Below are 20,377 nucleotides of genomic sequence, written 5' to 3' on the forward strand. Positions count from 1 at the left end.
CCCTCCGCAGGCACGCCTGCAGGAGGTCCACCGGAGCCCTGCCTGCCGCCCTCCCGGGGACTGGCAGAGCGCCCCCCGCGGCGTGCCACCCCAAGCACGCGCTTGGCGTGCTGGGGTCTGGAGCCACCCCTGGTTACAACACTCAGAGTCACAGAAAATTCTGGCTATACTCTTCATCCTTCTAGTATTTGGGACATTGTTTTCTGTTCTCCAATAGGATGATGCCTCTTGTCTGTCTGTTGGAGAGACTTTCAGGGGAGAGGGCCCTCAACTGAGAATGTTCAGCCCCTAGTCACAGAGTCCCATCTTTGAGACAGCCTTATCACCCCTGTCAGTCATAATCGCCCCACTGGGGCACTGAAGGAGTGGCACTCATAGCGAGAGGTCAGGCCAAACCCACTGAATCTGCATCTTTATACACATCCAAAATTGAAAGGAGAGCCAATGCAAGGTACAGAACACAATGAGACAGCATGTCCTCCCTTTATTTCTCTGGGCTTGGGGCTGCTGGAAGATAGATCAGTTTCACTTTCTGAATAGCCTGTACTTTCTAGCTCAGGCATAGTATACTGCAGTCATCCAGTCTGGAAGTGGCACTGTGGGATAACCAGGACTAGGACTGTCTTCTAGTGGAAGATTTTCCATCTTCTAGTGTAAAGAGCAAACTAAATGTCCTTGAAAACCAAAGAGGGAAGAAGGCATTTCTGGTGATAGATGCTATTTGTGCATCCAAAATCAGCAGTGAGTCCCAAATGACTTCAGAATAATGCACTACCTTGAGCAGCTGTGGGAAGATGACAATGGGGGAAGTTGAGGTTGTAGTTGGTGACACTTTCTCAAAATGGTACCCTCTCCTACTAAAACTGCTTCCATCATTTCCTGATTTAGCTTGATCTTTTGTCCAGATTCCAATTTCCTTCAGATACTGGGAGACAGTGTTGTTTACTCTGGATGAGAAAGACTAATAGCTGAATATATTAAGTCCTTTATGCCTCTAGGCTCCCTTGCCACAGCCAGAGCCATAAGTGGCTGATGAATCTTACCCCCGTAAGGGGGAATCCAACTCTTCCCTCTCCCCATGACAGGCACGATGGAGACTGGAGGGGCAGGGCTGGAGCATAGTGTGCTCTGCTGATCCCTGACTAGCGGAATGGTTCCCAGGAGAGTGCAGTATGATGAGTGGAACTGGAAAAAGAGGGACAGGTTTCAGGAGGGAATGAGTTTAGTGTAGAAATGGATGCCCAAAAATGCAAGTAGGGTGGGGCTAGGGCTAGGCCATTACCACTCACACAGGAGATCCTCATTGTGAAATACTGGCCCCAGCATGCTTAATAACAATCTCTTTCCTACAGGGCTGTCTTCCTGCAACCTCACGTATTGCTAATGAAACAGAGACCAGTCCGTGCAATCTGGAGCAGCAATTTGGCTCCTCTTTGAGGGCTGGCTCTGTCCCCGGACAAGCTGAGGATGGAGGAGGAATAAAGTTAGTTTAGAGATACCTTTGCATCCCCTGGCCCTCATCTGTGCTGAGCATGAGTTTGACATTGGTGAGGATTGCGTCCAATATCTCCTTATTGTATCCCCAGTGTTTTTATGCAGATGTTGAGTAAAACTGAATCTAGGATGTAGTCTCTGGGTCCCTGCACCTGTGGGCTCTTTGGGAAAAGGAGCTTGTCATGACAGGCCAGGACCTGTCAGAGAAGAATGGGTGAAGATCTCATTCTTCCCCCCCTCAACACCTTTGGTTTGGCCTGAACGTATTGTCCATGATAATGTAGCCGTTGTCTTTTGCCAGGACTCATTAAGGTTAGCCCGAAACCACTCCCAGAAGGCTGTGTGAAGCAAGGTGTCTAACCAATATAACATTTCACCTTCCTGACTTTCTGATTTATTGGGAAGCCTGACCGTCACAGTGTACAAACTAATAGAAAATGAAATTAAATGTTAGATTCTATTGATTCCCCTCTTAACTTTAATTCTTATCGTGATTACAGACATGTAGGAAAGCCCTGCAGCTCCAGGGTGAGCCAGCCAGTTTTGGGAGCAGTTTGTTTTTGGATCCTGAGCTAATGGAGACTCTGTGCACGGATGTCTTAAAATAATCTGTCACCAGATTAATTTGTCCCTCTGTAACTTAATGCATCTCATATATTTAACCACTAAAATTTAAAGGGACAGCATCCTAATTTTTTATATATATTTTTTCAATACAATATTACTTTCACTTATTGAAGTGAAATAAATCTTCATTAATCTTCAAATGATGACTATGCTACAATTAGTCAATCTTGCATTTGATAGCTCTTTAGATTAGTTACTTCTATTTGAACAAAAAATCCTATGTGAGTTTCTTCATTTGGAAAAATGAAATTACAAGATAGCTACCAAACTTCTAAAAGGTGCAAAATACAAATATTATTTTAATAGTTTCTTTCCAATGCAGGTTAATATTGTCAACATAATCTGCGAGTGGGAAAGCCTAGGTGTTCTCTTCATTTTGTTTTGTACTTCCTGTTCACATCCAATTTACATGTCGCTCCTGCATTCTTTGCTCTCAGACTGTTGACTCTGCTATGTTAAAATCAGGAAAAGAATAAAGGACTGATTACCATCAAATTGTATTTTGTCTCCCTTCGACTAATGTAAGTCCATTTGCACAAACAGTGCAGTTTCTGTTGTGGCTGGAATAAACTAGAGTTCTGGATTCAGTCCTCAAGTTTCTTTGACCTACTAAACTTAACTGTAGTTTCAGTGCATGTTTCTTTTAGGTTGTTCATTCATTGTTGCAAAAAAAGAAACACGTATTAATAGTTCTGCTGTTTCACAGCCCTTATAAAAATTATAAACAGAAAATGTAGTATTATAATTTGAGGTGGGACTAGACTGAAAAGTTCAGCTCCGCTGCTACTGTTTCTAATTCATGGTTTTGATTCAGGCCCAACTCTAATTACATCCTAATACATTTCCTTGCCTTCAGAAGAGAACACTCTAATAGGGACTATCTGGGAGATGATTAATCCATTACAACCTACTATTTTTGATGAGTCATCTGGCCAGGAGTTATAAATGGCTGTTTCAAGAATCACTTGTCCCCATGATAAGTTGTTGCATAGGATATTTTGGCTAAAAGGGAAAGGCATTAACTCCTTTTTTTCCTCTTCTCCTCTGGCTTCAATCAATTTCCCAGCTGCACACAGGTGAGGAGACAGGATCAATAGATATTATTTATTTGATAATGATGCCTTTTCCTTTCCAGTAATTTACCAGTGCCACAACTTTAATATGTCAGTTTCACCGTTTCTTTCATTCGGGTAAATGGAAACTGGATTTTAGAAGTTCAGGGCTAAGTGGCTGTGATACATGAAAACCTAGAGCTGAGGGGTTGGGGGAAGAATTTATTTGAAAATAATCTGAAATCAATCTTTGAAACAGCATGTTTTAAATTAAATGTACACAGCCTTCCATCTGCATTGGTACAATGATTCACTGTTCACTCATCTCTGGCACCTGCAGCTATCACATATGCTTCAGACATGTCAACAACCTTTTTCCCAAAGTATAAGGATCCAAGACTTTTACCTGGATGATAGAGTAAACACCACTTTCAACCTCATTTTCAAAATAGAGAATATTCTGATTTTCTAAATAATACATTATAGGACTGTTTTGATATTTCATAACTTCTGTCTGGAAGCCACTAGGCAAAAGTGGCCAGGGTTTAAAGTCTTATACAAATGATGAGACGTCTGGCAGTGCTGTCTTCTCCAAGTACTGCACTGCAGTGTCAGCACTCACTGTGAGCCCAAGTCCTGCTGCTGTGGGACTGAACCCACGGCCTTCTAATCTTTGCTGTTCCAAATGACTAAATAGATGCCAGAGGAAAACCTGGACCTGCTATTAAAATTTGTATTTCAATGCCATACACCATGTGCTTTTTGTGCTTTATTAAACTAAGAGGTAGAACATGCTTTTGCCCTCTGCCCAGTGTATGGGGTGATGCATAGCTGCACTGCCCCGAGGGGCCCTCTGCCCATATGCTCAAGGTGGGGAGAGGAAGAATAGATGTACAGTGTCTACTTATCCTATCCACAACTGGAAGGCCCAAGTAAACACCACAGAAGAATAAAGGGGGAAGGGAGCTTACTCCCCACATGGGCTCACAGGTCAGGCTATAAATGATCGTTATTAATCTATTCCAGAAATGACCAAGCACAGTATTATGGATATGGCATGTTATTGGAAAGAGTAAAATATTTAATAATAATTAATATGTATAAAGTATTATAAACATGAAACAAGTTTAGAGTAAAAACACATTCAAGATACATTTGATGATAGATATATTGTGGTCATGTTGGAATATCAAATAGGAATAATACTACCTACCACTTCCTCCATCTTTCATACCCACGCAGGGGCCAATCATATGTTGACACTAAGGCTGTCATAGTAATGAATATTTATCCATACAGCTGTATACTTTCAGTAGTATTCTGCACCCATGTGCTTATTCCATTTACACATTAGGAGACATGCAGTGTTATTAGTTTTATGTTAGGCTCACAGTGTCCGGTTCAGCATTTTCATGCAAACTATTATGACTTTTTGATATAATGCTTCACTCCCCTTTTTGATATGGGAGCCCTTTAAGTACATGATCATATGCTGCCAATGACATTTGACTAAGAACAGGAGGAAACTGGAAACCACACAAATGCTATCAATAGCAACCAGTGGAAGAGATGGGTCATTTCAGAACTAGGTCAAACTGGATTTGTATGTTACTTTATTTCGGTTCATATCTGAGAAAGAAACACATGCACCCTTACGTTCATTAGCATGCCTTCCACTTCTTTCTCTTCTTCTTTTTGGGGGTGGGGAGAATATTTCTATGTTTATAGTACTTAAATAATTAGGGTTGTTTTTCCCATTTAATTGCTTCTTAGCCCTGGAAAAACTTGAATGACCACATCAGTGATAAATCAACAATCCTATCTTCAACCAGATACTAGAAAAGGTTCTAAAAACAACAAAAATTTCACCAAATATTAGAGATACTAAGTAGTAACCTTTAAGTTTCATAAAATATTATCGCTTCTAAAACCTGACTGCCTCATGTTTGTCACTAGAACAATGCAATACTTAAGTGAAAGAAGATTGTTCTTTACACAGTATTGCTTGAATCACAATAAACTGTTTTAATTTATTTGATGTCATGATGGTCTTTTCTAAAACTTAGGTCATTACAGGTCATTTTATGCAGTACAGGAAGGGTGACTTAGTTCTTCCTATTGAAGCGCTATGGGGGAGCACTATAATACTTTTATCTGTCAGAAATAACAGAGAAACTATTATTTTTGTTTGTAATTACACACACACACACACACACACAAAGGGTTAGATTCACAAAATGACTTAGGAGCCTGACTACCACTATAGGTGCCTAAATTCAAGAAACAGGCCCGCTGGGATTCACAAAGCCCCTGCTCAGCTGCCTCCAAGCGCTATAGGCATTTGAACAAGCTCAGCACCTAATATTTTTGCAGTAAAAGTTCCCTAGGTGCCTATGTTTCTGCATGTGCATTGCAGCCCCATCCCAGGTATGTGGACACATAAGTCACAGAGCAATTCATGAACTGGGGAAAGAAATGCATTCTTATGCGGCCAAATTCAATAATCACACTCAGAGTTCGCATGCCAGACTGGGCCCCTATAGACAATTTATACAAAACAGCAGGGGGCACAGGGGGAAGGAGAAGGAGGATGACCATCTTTCGCATAACTTATAGCGGCAGTTAGGATACAAACCCAGGAAGTGTGAAACCCCTGGTGCAAATTCCCACTCTGCCTGATGGGGAGAAGGAAATTGAACTGGGCTCTGTCACCACTGAGGTGAATGCCCTAGCTGTGGGGTTATGGGATATTCTGAGCTGGGGAGGGGATCCCTTCAGTCTCTCCTGCTGAAGCTGTTCCATGGTGAATAAACAATTTGAAAAGTCACAGGGCCAGAGAGAGAGAGAGAGAGAACAAGCATGAGAATTGCCGGGAATGGCAAACCACAGCCACTGGGAGCTGCAGGGGGCCGTGCCTATGGACGGTCAATGTCAGCAGAATGTCTCGCAGCCCACAATCAGATAACCCTCGATGGGCTGCATGCAGCCCACGGGCCGCAGGTTGCCCACCACTGATCTAGCCCCAAGAAGCAAAGATCAACAGTTATTATAAGATCTCTTTAGAGCAAGATTCTGAAATTCTTAATCCCATTGGTCCTAATCTTACTCCCAATTTAGTAAATGGGAGTTTTTTCATTTAACATTAATGGAACAGCATTGTCTCCATTCAACAGTACTTATTCAAACTAAGTACTACTCATTGTGAGGTACAGGCTGCAGAAACTAGCCATCACTGATGTCTGGCTTTGCATTGCCATTTGGTGCTATTATTACTAAAGTACCTTTTTTGTGTACTTACGCCATAATGCCTGAGAGGTGAAACATTTCAGCTGTTATGTATGACAAGTAACTGTAGAGGAAGACAAAAAGTGGCTCAATCACTCGGATTTTATGGGTGAAACGGGTTGTAAATGCTGCCACAAATCCCAAAAAGATTCCAATCAACACTCCACCGATCCCCACCACAACGAATTTAGCAATTCCAGCAAATACATCAATGGTCTCAATTGTGCGCATCTGGCAGAAAGTCTTGAACAAATTGTACAGGACCTATGGAGAAAAGAAAGCACATTATCAGAAGCCTTCCCAATTCCTCTCAGTGTCACTGTAGTCCTGCATTCTAATGGAAGACTTTGTATTTTTGTCTTTACCTTGAATTCACTTAAAAAATATGCTAAATAATTAATAATCTACGTATATACTTATAATATGTATATATATACTATATTTCATCCACAGATCTCAAAGTACTTTACAAAGGGGGATAAATATCAATATTCCTGATTTGCAGATTGATTTTGAAGACACTGAGGTACAGAAAGGCAAACTGACCCCATCAAAGTCATTCAGCAGGTCATCAGCCACGCCAAGAATAAAACCAATTTTTCCAGATTGATGCAAATTCCTGTGTCCCATCTATGCTACCAATCATTTTCAGACTTCCTAACTTCACACTTTCCCTGCCCGAGGCAAGATTTTTCAGACTCAAAAAGAAAAGAAAAGAAAAGAAAAGAAAAGAAAAGAAAAGAAAAGAACCATTTGTTTGATCACCAGTAAAATCAAGTAATTCCATTAGACATTTGAGACTGTGGGACAACAGGTCTGAAAACATATCTGCTCAGCCGAACTGTGACAGATGCAAACCCTGAATGGCTACAACGCCTCTTGCTCCTGCCAAGTTCCATTTAGAACAACATGCAAGGTGATCACCTGGGTTATATTTTAAATATAATCAACTGATTAGAGCTGTGCAAAATCATAACCAGAAGCCATGAGTAGGTCCAATGCCAAGCTACTGGGCTTTCTAACAATCACTCAGATATCTTTAAACACTCACTGCCTCTGAAGCGGAACTGAATTGATTATAAACTCCCATTGACTGCAGATCTGCTGACTCTGGAACATTTCTGGATAAAAATAGAAGCCCAAACAACATCTAAAACAGACCAACAAGAGACTTCAAAAGAGCTGCAAGGTGAAGTTGTTAGCATGGTCAGCTCATCTGCTGAACGAGGCCAGTTGGCCTCATTCGGTAGAGCCATAAATTGTGTCCTCTGTATCTGACCCCAGGAGGCTCAAAGTCTCTGTGATAAATGATTTCTTTAGAAGCAGGTAGACAAACATGAAGACCGTAACAAAGATCTGCAGCCTGGTTACAGCACCACGACTGCAGTGTATGTACAGAATGGTAGGTGGGAGTCAGTGTCATTTTGATCATGGCACACGTATTTAAGGCCTCAAAAACAGTGGGCTTTTTAGCAAAGTGTGCTCATTTGTGTTTAGGTTAGATGCTGTTTGAACTGAAAAGTGATTGTTTTTGTTGAAAACAATTACACAATGAGAAGGCTCCATATAAATACGAAGAACAGCCATTCCCCAAATATTGATGCAAACAGAAACACCTTTGCATGAATGATTGTTAAGACAGGAATAGACATGTCTGAACCAAACAGCCATTTGGAATTGGAATTAATATTTGCCTGCACTGTTTTTGCAGTACTGTGTTAGGCCAACCCTAATACCATCATAGACATGATAGAGAGATTCAGCTACAAACTAACAAGAAAAGTCAGGCTTTAAGATAAGCTTTAAAGAGAGGACATGATTCAGTGGCTTGGAAGGAGATAACATCAAGTAGATTGGGAAGTATAAGTGGAAAAACAATATTCCAACTGCGGAGGATCATGGGAAGGGAAAGAAAAATGGCCAATACTGAAGGATCAGATAGAGTGGATGGGGGATATGAGGTCAGTGAGATAAACTGGAGAAAATCCTTTAAAAGTTTAAAAATGAGGAAGACAATTCATTGTTGAATTAGGAGATGAATAGGAAGCCAGTGATGGAGAAAAAAGAGAGAGATGGTTCCTATTCATGGAGCTGTCTGGTCCTTATGACATGGGGAAAACTGGAGTTACATTGATCATAAAACAGGACATTACAGGACTGATGACAGGAGATTTATACATGGGTAAGGATTTCAGGAGAGATAAGGCCAGGTAAGAATAAATGCCAGTAATATTTGAGATACAGTGATGGCGGATTTACACATGGGGAGGTGGATGGCTCAGGGAAAGGGTAATGGGCTCTGCAGACTTTCATCTCTAGGTCAGCATAAGAAATTCAGCTCAGCTGGTTAATCATTAGACATCTCATGGCTGCTTGGTGTCCTATAGGAAATAAGTTGATGATCTCAGTGCAGCTCCAACTGGGCAGGTGCCCACATCAAATTAGCACTAATTGGAAACTGGGCTTGTAGTCTCCATGTGATTTCAACTATTTCTGGGTGTATCCATGGGAATCCATGCTCAACACTTCTCTCCTCCTCTCCCCCACAGGCATCTGGGGAAAAGCTCTAAATTTTTATTAAAAATCTGACAGAATTCAGTGATAAATACCTGAAGACTTCAGATACACCTCTACCTCGATATAACGCGACCCGATATAATACGAATTCGGATATAATGCAGTAAAGCAGTGCTCTGGGGGGCGGGGCTGCCCACTCTGGTGGATCAAAGCAAGTTTGATATTACACAGTTTCACCTATAATGCGGTAAGATTTTTTGGCTCCTGAGGACAGCGTTATATCGAGGTAGAGGTGTATTAAAATCTATGAAATATTTATATGCCTCCATTAAATATTAGCATGTAGGGCTAATGTAAAGAAAGAATTTGATAAACTGGCTTTGGCTCTCAGTAGATAGTGAGAACTAGATAGAAAGACATGCATGGTACCATGCAGTCAAGTAGCAGCAACAATAATTGTTTATATAGTAACTTACCACCGTTATGGCATCATTCAACAGAGACTCTCCAAACACTAGGATGTAAAGCTGTTCATTGACATGAATATTTTCAAAAACAGCCAGCACTGCCACAGGATCCACAGCTGAAATTAAGCTGCCAAAGAGCAGGCTCTGCAGCAAAGTGATATCAGTCAAGCCAAATATTTCAATCTGGCAAATTGCAAAGAGGGAAAGCCCAATGCCAATAGAATTCCAGAGCGTGCCCACTACAGCATACCAGAATATAGTACCAAAGTTCTCAAAGAACAGACGAGTTGGCATGAAATACCCAGCATCGAGTACAATCGGTGGAAGGAGATACAAGAAAAAAACATCGCTCTTCATTACAGGTGGGGATTTTTCCTCGGCTCCAAAAATAATTCCACCCAGCAGTAATCCAACCAGAATAAGGAGGCAGCTCTCGGGCACGATGGAGGGCAACTTGTAATAGAGATGAAAGCCTTCAAGGGGAGTTCAAAACACAAGAAAGTAAAATAGTTACTTCTCCAGAATCTACAAGCAAATCATGTTATTTTATTCTTTATACTAAAGAAATAATAATCACATGATAACTTTATTTTCACTTCAAAGAAACGTTCAGAGAAGCAGAAAACAAACACACATAATTTCATTGTGCAGCAAGAGGTGGGGATAGAATACAGGTCCTGTTTGGCAGATATGTAGATTTGATCGTTATCTCTCAACCTGCCCATTCACCAGGCAAATCCAGACCATGCAGTAAATACACATGTAAATGAGCGGTAAGAGATCTGACTTGACATTTGTGCACAAGTTTACCATGGCTGTGTACACGGTTGTGGTAATTGTGCACTCTAATTAGGCAAGAAGCCACTTAACATTTTGCATTCACAATTCTTAAAATCTGGGCCTTAGTGCCTCATTATTTCACAATTCTGCTGAACACCCACTGTGCTGTCTGCTTTACAAATACATAGAAAAATTCTTGGAAGAGATTTTCAGTGGTGACCTAATGGTTCCATAACCTATAGGCCAGGGCCAGATTAAGGTAGGGGCTTTAGGGGCTGCAGCCCAGGGCCCCAACTCAAGGGAGGCCCCGCAAAAATAAATCACAGGCAGCAACCTCCAGGCCACTAAAAGGGGCTCTCAGGCAGGCTGCCTGTATGCCGTGACTCCACGCCACTCCCGGGACCAGCCAATGGGAGCCTCAGGTGTGGTGTTTGCAGGCACAGGCTACACACGGAGACCTGCTATCCCCCTCCCCGCAGGAGCCGTAGAGATGTGCTAGCAGCCAGCCACTTCTGGGAATGGCATGGGGTATGACAGGCAGGCAGGCAGCTTGAGCCCTGCTGCGCCACCGGCCGGGAGCCACCTGTGGTAAGCGCCTCCCGGCCGGAGCCTACACCTTGCACCCCCTCCTCCACCCCAACCTCCTGCTCCAGATTAGAATCCCCCTCCTGCACCTAAACTCCCTCCCAGACCCCACACCCCCTCCTGCATCCCAATCCCCTGCCCCAGGTCAGAATCACCTTCTGCACCCAGACCCCGCACCTCCTCCTGCACCCCAATCCGCTGCCGCAGCCCCCTCCTGCATCAAACTTTCTCCCACAAAAAGGCTTGTACACAGGGGCCCCACAAAATCTAATAGCCCCAAGCCCACAGGAGAGTTAATCCACCCCGTCTGAGGCATCCAGACAGTTCAGTTTTGCTTTTAGGATTTGACATGAATGTACCTCCTACTCACCAAAGATACATTTCAGGTTCGGCAGATGCCAATCTTTTCCATACCACCCTTAGCTATATTTAACCCTTGTAATTATTCATGAATGGAAAATAGGGCTTGTTGAAAATCAAGAGCAAACAAAGCCCACCCACAAGATCTACAATTCTTGGCTAACTGAAAAGCATTGTAATGGTTTTAAATGGGTGGTACCATTCATAAATATGGTAAACTTTGACTGTGGTAGTAAACATCATCTGACTCCCCACACTTAGAAGATATGGTAATATAAATTGATTTAGGTCCCAACTGAAAGCCACTGAAGTCAATGGCAGAGCTGCTATTCTCTTCAATGGGCTCTAGGTTACTCTGTGTGATTGATCGCGAAAATGCAGCCGAGCCCGATCTGCTGAGACTCTGCTGATGATGTGTCACCACACACAACGTTTGGCAGTCGAGCTATTCTTCAGCCTCCAAAGTGACAGTGAGAGTCCGACGATGATATCAATAAGGATTTGTCCAAGCACTGAGTGTGGGGGGATCATCGCCATGAAGTCTGGGATGACGAGCAGTGGCTGGCATCCTGCTAAGAAAGACCGTGACTCGGAGCGTGCAGGACATTGTGGATGGCTTGCACAAATGGGTTCCCTAACTGTGGAGATATTCTTATTCCCCCCCACCTGGCATCAGAGATGCAGCAGGGGACTTTTCCCAGACACTGAGATGTTTGTGTATGGGAAGCTAGACTGGGGAAAGCAGCATCCCTATTTGTGAAGGAAACATTCAGTGAGTGGTGGACCACCACGGTTCAGTTGTCCTGAGAGGCTGAAGGCATGCAGCCAGAGAGCAGAGCTAATAGAGAGGCCCAGCACAGGGCTTAGGGAGAGAAGGATTAGGGAGGAGGGAAGGAGGCTGCTGAAGCCAACAGTAATGTGTGCTGCTGCCCATGGGGAATTGAACTGCACTGCTTGTTATTCTATTATATCCATAAATAATATGATTTGCAGTGCCTCTTGGTTAAAGACTGTTTTTTTTAAGCCAAGAATTGTTTTTTTGAAAAAAAAAAAAAAACAGACAGACAGACAGACACACACAGACACACCACACAACATTAACAGGGTGACAAGAGGTGAAGGGTGTGGTACACAGTTTGCATATGTCATGTCTGATTGCATATTTAATGCTGTTTAATGAATTCTGCACTCATATCATATTCAGCATGGTGATGGGGTTGAATGCAGTGGGTAAGGTGGTGGAGGGGGCTGGTTGCTGGGGGGGGTGGACAGGTGTTGGAGGCTGGTGGTGGTGGGGTGCTGGAGATGCTGGGGGCTGGGTGAGCTGAGCTGACATTGGGGCACAAGGCACAAGGGGGGGGCGGGTGGGGAGTAGCATGGTAGTGCTCTGCTTGCATGGCAGCAGTGACTCTATAGACTCCTTTTCTTTTCTCTCTGTAGCAGAGTGCTGAAGAACAGTTTTCAGCATGTCCTCTTTGCTCTTATGTTGGCAGTCAAGCAGTCAAGGTCACTGTACACAACAACACACAATTAACACGGGGCAGTATATATCCACTATCTCCAGACATGATTTGTTACACTGGAGGGAGTCTCACTTGCAAGTTCTCACTTGCATTCTTTATCCCAAAAGCATATCCATAACCCCCTTCCTCTCCAGAAACATTTCCACCCAGAAAATACCCCAAAACACTGATGAGGTCACCTTCCACCTGTGCTCCATGCTGGGGCTCGCTTGTTTGTGGAGGGGCATGGTTACCTGTAACCTGTAACTGATTAACTGATTGCACACCACTGGGCTGCAGCAAACAGGAAGAGATTTTTAAATTTAGATCAGGGTTTAATGAGCCTCTGACACATCATGTTACATTTTGTGAATTAATTCCATAGATGCCAACTTCCTCAGTTCCCAGGGGGGTGCTCGACCCCTGCTGTGTCCCAGGCCCTGCCCCCACTTCACCCCTCCCACCAAGTCCCCACCCCCACCCCACCTAATCCCACTCCCACTCCACCCCAGGCCCTACACCCACTCCACCCCTTCCCCCAAGCCTCCACTCCTTCCCTGCCTCTTCCTGCCCCCGCTCTGTCCCAGCCCCACCTCTTTTTGCCCCACTCCTCCCCCACTCCCCAGTGCCTCCTGCACCCTGCCAAACAGCTGATCATGGTGGGTGGGAAGTGATGGGGAGGGAGCTGATCCGTGGGGCTGCTGGTGGGTGCTGATCACCCACTATTTATTTCCTATGGGTGCTCCAGCCCCAGAGCACCCATGGAGTCAGTGCTTATGACTCATTCTATTTAGAAAATAGTTTATTTTCCCCTTGCAAGTGTGTTTCTTCTGCTTCATTTTTCCTCCGAAATATCAAGAATGTCAAATCTGATCAGACTTGGCTTCAATGGAGGATCTGTTGGGGACGGAGGGATCTTTAGGTAGCCCCTCTCATTCTTAACGCAAGGGATGGAGAAGTTGAACCTTTAACAAATACATCAAGAAAGTGTTCTTCAGTCACTGAAGTTTAATGGCTGTTAACATACACACAATTTTTTAAACAGCCTGACTCTAAATTCCTTCCCGTCTTTTCAGAGCTATCTACACACAGAAATTGTACCAATTTCACTATATTAGTATAGTTAAACCAGTACAATCCCCCTAGTGTGGATATAGTTACACTGGGATAAAGTGCTATATTTCTATACAGGAAGGGGAATAAGCTAAGCCAGTATAAGGGCTTGTCTACACTTATCTAACGATTTCAGTGAAGACACTACCTATGCTAACGGGGGGGTTCTCCCACCAGCGTAGGGAATCCACCCTCTCCAAGAGGTGGCAGCTAGGTCAACAGGAGAATTCTCCCGTCAACCTAGCACTGTCTACACCAGATGTTAGGTTGATTTAACTGCATCACTCGAGGCATGGAATTTTCATACCCCTGAGCAACACAGTTATACCAACCTAATTTCCTTCTGTACACCAGGCCTTAGATGCCTTTATAGAGACATAACCACATCTCTACTCCAGATGGTACTGATTTAACTATTTCAGTACCACTCACACTCACAAACAAAATAATTAATTTGGTACAAAAACTTTGTGCACACCAGGCCTCAGTTTCCCAACTTTTGATATTGTGACATATTTCACTAGTTTTCTGGTCCTCAGAGAGTCTTCCAGGGTAGACAAAGGGTGTGGGTAAATGAATAGTGAACGTGTGGTGAGCTGGGGTGTAAATCTAAGTCACGCTAGCACACTACAAACTAACTATCTGTATGGATCTTGGTACCATGCACTATAAGTTCCCTAATGCACTTTGATCTACTCCCATTTCAAACAACACTAACTGCATCTAGACAAGCCCCATGTCTGAATTTCTCATGTAAAAAGCAAACAGAAAAAAAACTGCAAACAAAAACCTTACAGGCCTTTTTTATTATACACCATAAAGATATTTTTAAACTAAAAGGGCACAAGCGTAATTATTTTTTTCTGTTACAGGGTACCCATATAGCAAGTTGGCCCTCCAAAATATGTCTAGCTCACGTAAATTCAGATATATTTTTTTAATTTCAAGAATAAGAATCTGAGTGAATGTGGAAGAGGCTGTCAAACCCACTCAGTATAACCTGCAGTAGGACACCTCCAGTTTGCTGCTTGGTCACAACAGATGAGGGCTTTAAGGGACATGAGAATGAGCCATTGGGGACCATAGGTGGTGCTTTGCACCTTCCAATCAGTTCCATGTTGAATTGTCATGCTTCGTACCGGTTTCTGCCATGACAGAAGAACAAACTTTCCAATGAAGAGAGTGAAATCTCACCTGACCCCTACAGTCAAGTTTCACAAGTTTCTGGAGCTGCTTCTGCCAGAAAGATTTCAATTTTTCCTGCTAGTTATAGCCCTGCATACTTGTCGTGATCAACTGAATCAAAAATTTTCTTTCTGACACCTGGATTCTGCACAGGTAATATAAAATCACGACTATGCCTTTATTGCAGCAGGGTGGAGAGCCGGCAACTCCTAGCTTTCATGAATTACCTTTCATTGTGCATCTGTATTTTCACAGGATGGCACACTAAGTGGAAATATACTGTACTGTGTATACAAAGACATTGGGCTAGGTTTACTGAAACTAGCAGAAGACAATAGAAACTGCACCTCAGTATGTCAACACTGAAAAGAAAGACTTTAATTAATGAAAATTCCAAGTCTTAGTGATAGTGCTATTACTGCCACTTAAAATATTGAAAACTGGTTAAAGGAGATTTGGGTAACATTTACAAAAGTGCCCAAGTGACTTAGGAGCCTAAGAGCCATTTCCAAAAGTGACAGTCTAAATCCAAAAAAGGACTGAGATGCCTAACTGCCACTTCAGATGCCCAAGTCCAAACTTTAGATCAGGGGTTGGCAACCTTTCAGAAATGCTGTGCCGAGTCTTCATTTATTCACTCTAATTTAAGGTTTCGCGTGCCGGTAATACATTTTAACATTTTAGAAGGTCTCTTTCTATAAGTCTATAATATATATAACTAAACTATTGTTGTATGTAAAGTAAATACATTTTTTAAATGTTTAAGAAGCTTCATTTAAAATTAAATTAAAATGCAGAGCCCTCTGGACCGGTGGCCAGGACCCTGGCAGTGTGAGTGCCACTGAAAATCAGCTCGTGTCCCATGTTCAGCACATGTGCCATAGGTTGCCTACCCCTGCTTTAGATCTTCAAAACCTCTGCTCAGCTAATTAACCCTGGAGATGCCTACATTTCTGCTGGTGCAAATGTGTAAAGCCATCGAAGTCCTGCCACTGTAAATCTTCTCAGCAGCTAAACTCTGGTAGATTCTCAAACTAAGCATTCCCCTGTCTATCCTGCCTGTGGGGGCCCAATCCAGTAGGCATTCTTGGAGCACACCTATACCACACAAAAGACATCCAAAAGGAGGTTCCCCTAGTGGTTAGAATACTCAGGCAGATGTAGTTGTTTAAATTCCCACCCTGTCTAATTTGAAGCAGAGATCTGAAGCCAGATCTCCCCCAGAAATGCCTTAATCACTGAGTTATAGAGCTATGTGGGATGGTGCTCTCTCAATTTCTCCTCTGGAAGCTGTTCCACTGGGTATAAATAATTAAATATTCTTTGAGCCACAGAGAGTGAGAATGACTTCATAGGCCCACTTTGTATAAAGTATTTAAATATTCATTGGAGCAGGGACTGGAACCTGCTCTCCCAGGTGAATGCACTGACCGCTAGGCCACAGAGTCATCCTCACACTTTCTCTGGCCCACTTTTGGAAATTTTACCCCTTAGGCCCACCTCTAGTTATTATTAATACAAAGTAAAGCTGGTGGGACATGAAAAAGTTAATTTCATGAAAAAATTGAAAGGTTGAAGTTGTTTTAATTGCCAAGAATTCAAAGTGTACGCATTTTTCTGTTGTTTGTTTGTTTGTTTGTTTGTTTTAATTTGTCATGAATTTTCTTCAGGAATGTTTCAAAACATTTATCAGAAAACGTATCAAAAGCCTTATTGAAATAGACTCTCTAAAATTAAAACTTGAAAACCATTTCAATAACATTTTTGATTTATAAAATCTGATTTTTTAAATGCATGGAATTGCTCATAAAAACTGAAACATTTTGATAATATCAATAGTTTAAAAAAAATATTTTGAAAAAGGCCATTGTTTTCATTCTGCGATGGAACAAAACAAAACCTTTTGTGAAACAGCATTGTGTCAAAATGCCCATTTTTCACTCAGAAAACTCAGGTTTTAGATTCTGTGTTCTCTTACTCTTTCTGATCTGCAGTGATCAGAAGCCACCCAGGCCCTCTGAAACCCTCCAGATGAAAACACTGATGAGATTGACAAGTTCTCTGCTAGCATTTTGGCTACAACAAAACTGCATATTTTGACAACACTACACTTAGTCAAAAATATTCTGACCAGCTCTAATAATAACAGCACATTTAAATATACTTGACCTTCAGGTTCATGAAGTTCTGTTCATATGCAATGAGAGGTTATGAAATTTGATCATATCCTATGAGCTTGAGTAATTTTTGAAAGGGTCTTATTGTTTAGTGCATTTTTTTGATAAAGCAATGTTCTGTATTACTGATAATGCTTTAGATTATTACATCTGAAAGAGTTTTTAAAATCTACTTTACTTCTCACAGTTAATGCAGTTTGTTTACTTTTTGCATTGCATTCATCTTAGAAAATAAAATTAGACTTGTCTTTTTCATCTTCTGGAGCCTTAAGCATTAACAAAGTGCTGCAATATTTGTATTGCAAACAGTCCACCAGAATATTTATGTTTTTAAAATGGCATCATTGGAATTATAAAAATAATCACAGTAATATTTCCATTGGTCTTAGCTTCTGCAAGATTTTTTATTATAAAATCTAAATTTTGGCCTAAATCAACTTTACAGTACTCTTTTAAATGAGGAGAGATGGATACAAAACAAATGGCATATGTTTATATCAGGCGATTAGTTGTAATACATTGGTGCTCTATATATCAAAATTAAATATATAGACCCCAGACCTGCAAACCTTTATTTACATGCTTGAGGTTAACCACATAAGTACTCCCACTAGACAGAACCTCAACTGATGTAAATTGCAGTAGCTCTGTTCAAGTCAAGGAGACTATGCTTAAAGTTAAGCACATGCCTTAAGTGTCTGCAGGAGCAGAGCTATATGGCTACTAAGCAGAATGTATATGTAGAAGACTAAAGTTTTACAAGAAAATGAGCTAATTTGGCTCAAGAAGTAGTTATCCACATGAATGTATTCATAGTTTTCAGTGAAATGTGTGATACCGAAAAAGGCATTTGAAGTCAAACAAACATGGTAATGGTATGTTTTCCCATTTATTCCTCAAAGCAGGTTCTTCCAGACTAAGATTCTCACGGTCTGCTTAGAAAGAAACTTAGTTAAAAAGAATTTCATCATTTATACATGGTCTTACTGATTTTTACACAGTTCCTAAAATCCTTTGTTTTCCAGATCATTCTGTTACTAGTTTAAATTCATATTTTATTGTAACAAGAAATAAAACAGTTAATTCAAAAACAAAAATATATTTCTCTAATAAAGAGAACACAACACTGTGGAACTATGCAATACAAACTTTTCCCACATCAGAGAATGAATGACCTTTTAATCACTCAGTGTTTCTCATCTTTCAGGAACTATTCACAGGACATAGCTGAGTGGTAAAAAAAAAAAAAAAAAACTAAGGGGAGGCTTAATCCACACTGATTAACATTTTTGTTTGCTTTCCATCAGTCCCTTGCCATAAATTTTCTTAAGATGAAATTATTTATTAAAGATAAATTATATAATTGCCTACCATTATGTACTGTAATATTTTATGAAAAGGAATACAGTATTCAGGACTATTCTAGTAAATATGTATCTAGAGACTCTAGGGAATATGTTTCATGTATACACAGAAGGATGAATGAAACTATAAGATTTTAGGTCTACATTTTAAATATTTTGCAACCAATTATTTTAAGCTTTATGTTTTGTTTAGGCCTAATATGAGGGACATTTTCTAATGGTAATTTAATCAAATGTTCTCGTTCATACTGTTTCTCGTGAAGAAGCAAAAAAATTTTGTCTGCCAAATCATGCCAAAGGCTTCAAATTGCATCACTACGCGATAGAAGAAAATCCCTCTAATGGTCAATAACTCTAATGGTCAGTAACTCTAAAAGTCAGCTACCACTCTCTGTACCTGACCTAGCAGTCTTCATTTTCAAAGAAAATCTTCACAACACCTTCAAAGGATGGGGCTTAATTCATAACTTTGCTAGACACTACAAGTCAAGGACTGAAAGGGATGCTGGATTTATGGTTAACTGCAACAACCCCACAACAAGCTGCCTTCCCCGACCTTTTCCATTCCCCCCATGAAGGGGTGTAAAAAGGACATTTCACTTGGAAAAGTTCCTTAAATATGCTAAACAATCTGTTTCACCTTGTATTTAACTGTGACACTCTGAGCCCTTTCCCATACCTGAAGAAGAGCTACAAAGCTTGTCTCTCTCACCAACAGAAGCTGGTTCAATAAAAGGTATTATCTCACCCACCTTATCTTTTATCTGAGGAGTTTTCACTGAACTCATCACACTGAAAGGTAATTCCCAGTGACTTGCGTCTATTTTATAAATCAGTGTTATTCACTGCTTGTCTTAAAAAAAACCAAGCAGGGTCATAGTGAAAGCCACTATTAAGTTAAAATCTAGAATCTAGGTGGGTGTTTGCCCAGTGAACAATTAGGGAGTGTACATATATAAATGAAGACATAACTTGGGGACTTTCGCTGCTTTTCAGGGATTTCTGAACAGCAGTAGAAGTAGCCTTATGTATCCGCATTCTCACTAGCCCTCAATGTATAAATAGACAGGGAGGGCCACATTATCTACCCATATATTTGCCCTGTTTTTAAGAGCAAAGCGTACATTGCAAGGCTCTCCCTTTGCCACACTTGTAATGCTCCTGCAGGCAGCTTTCCCCCGCCGGTGAAGTGCGCTGGGCACTGCCCCCGCCCGCCCGCCGACTGGGCTCCCTTTGGCTCCCACAGCTCCGCTGGACCCAGGGGCAGTCGCTCAGCCTCCCCATCGGTGCCCGCCCCGGGCCGGGGGCACTCACCGATCTTGGCCAGGGAAGCCAGCAGGATCCAGAGGGTGATCTCGAAGGGGATCTGCACGTGCGGATAGTCCAGGGTGAAGACGTGGAGCCGGGTCTCCTCTAAGGGGGTCCCGCTCGGCGGCGGCAGAGTCCCTGAGCTGCCGGGCTCGGCGCTGGCGGTGCCCATCGCGGCTGCGGAGAAGGCAGAGGCCGCCCCGAGCTCCAGGAGCCCGGCGAGGAGGAGGAGGACGAGGGGCCCGGCAAGGAGCCGGGGGCAGCGGCAGCCCATGGCGAGGCTTGTCGGGGTCCCCCCTGCTACGCCCAGCATGATCCCCCCGTGCCGGGCCGGCGCCCGCTGCTGCCCGGCTCCCGGGGCCGTGCCAAGCCTGGCTCCCGGGGCTGCGCACAGGCGCCCGCTCCCTCTGCCCCTTGCTGCTCACCTGGGCCCTGCCTCTGCCCAGGGCCAGCCCCGCGCTCGCCCCGGCAACGCCCCTCGGCAGCCGCCCCGGGCACAAGGGCGCTGGCTGCCACCGCGCACCTGCCGCCGGCGCCCGGGGAGCCAGCCCGCTCCCCCCA

General features: G+C 42.6%; 1 protein-coding gene across 1 annotated transcript in view; it reads right to left on the minus strand.

Moving 5' to 3' along the window:
* The window catches only part of SLC9A2 (solute carrier family 9 member A2), a 39,563-nt gene extending 19,444 nt beyond the window's left edge, over positions 1-20,119 (minus strand). Inside the window, exons 1-3 of the mRNA XM_039509657.1 lie at positions 19,823-20,119; positions 9,452-9,915; positions 6,472-6,722 (exon numbers count right to left, since the gene is read on the minus strand). Coding sequence (XP_039365591.1) covers positions 6,472-6,722; positions 9,452-9,915; positions 19,823-20,090 — 983 coding nt within the window. The 5' untranslated portion in view covers positions 20,091-20,119. The remainder of the gene's footprint in view (positions 1-6,471; positions 6,723-9,451; positions 9,916-19,822) is intronic.
* Between the last annotated feature and the right edge of the window lie 258 nt (positions 20,120-20,377).

The sequence above is a fragment of the Mauremys reevesii genome, linkage group 1 (assembly GCF_016161935.1).
Source record: "Mauremys reevesii isolate NIE-2019 linkage group 1, ASM1616193v1, whole genome shotgun sequence".
In the NCBI taxonomy this organism is placed as follows: domain Eukaryota; kingdom Metazoa; phylum Chordata; order Testudines; family Geoemydidae; genus Mauremys; species Mauremys reevesii.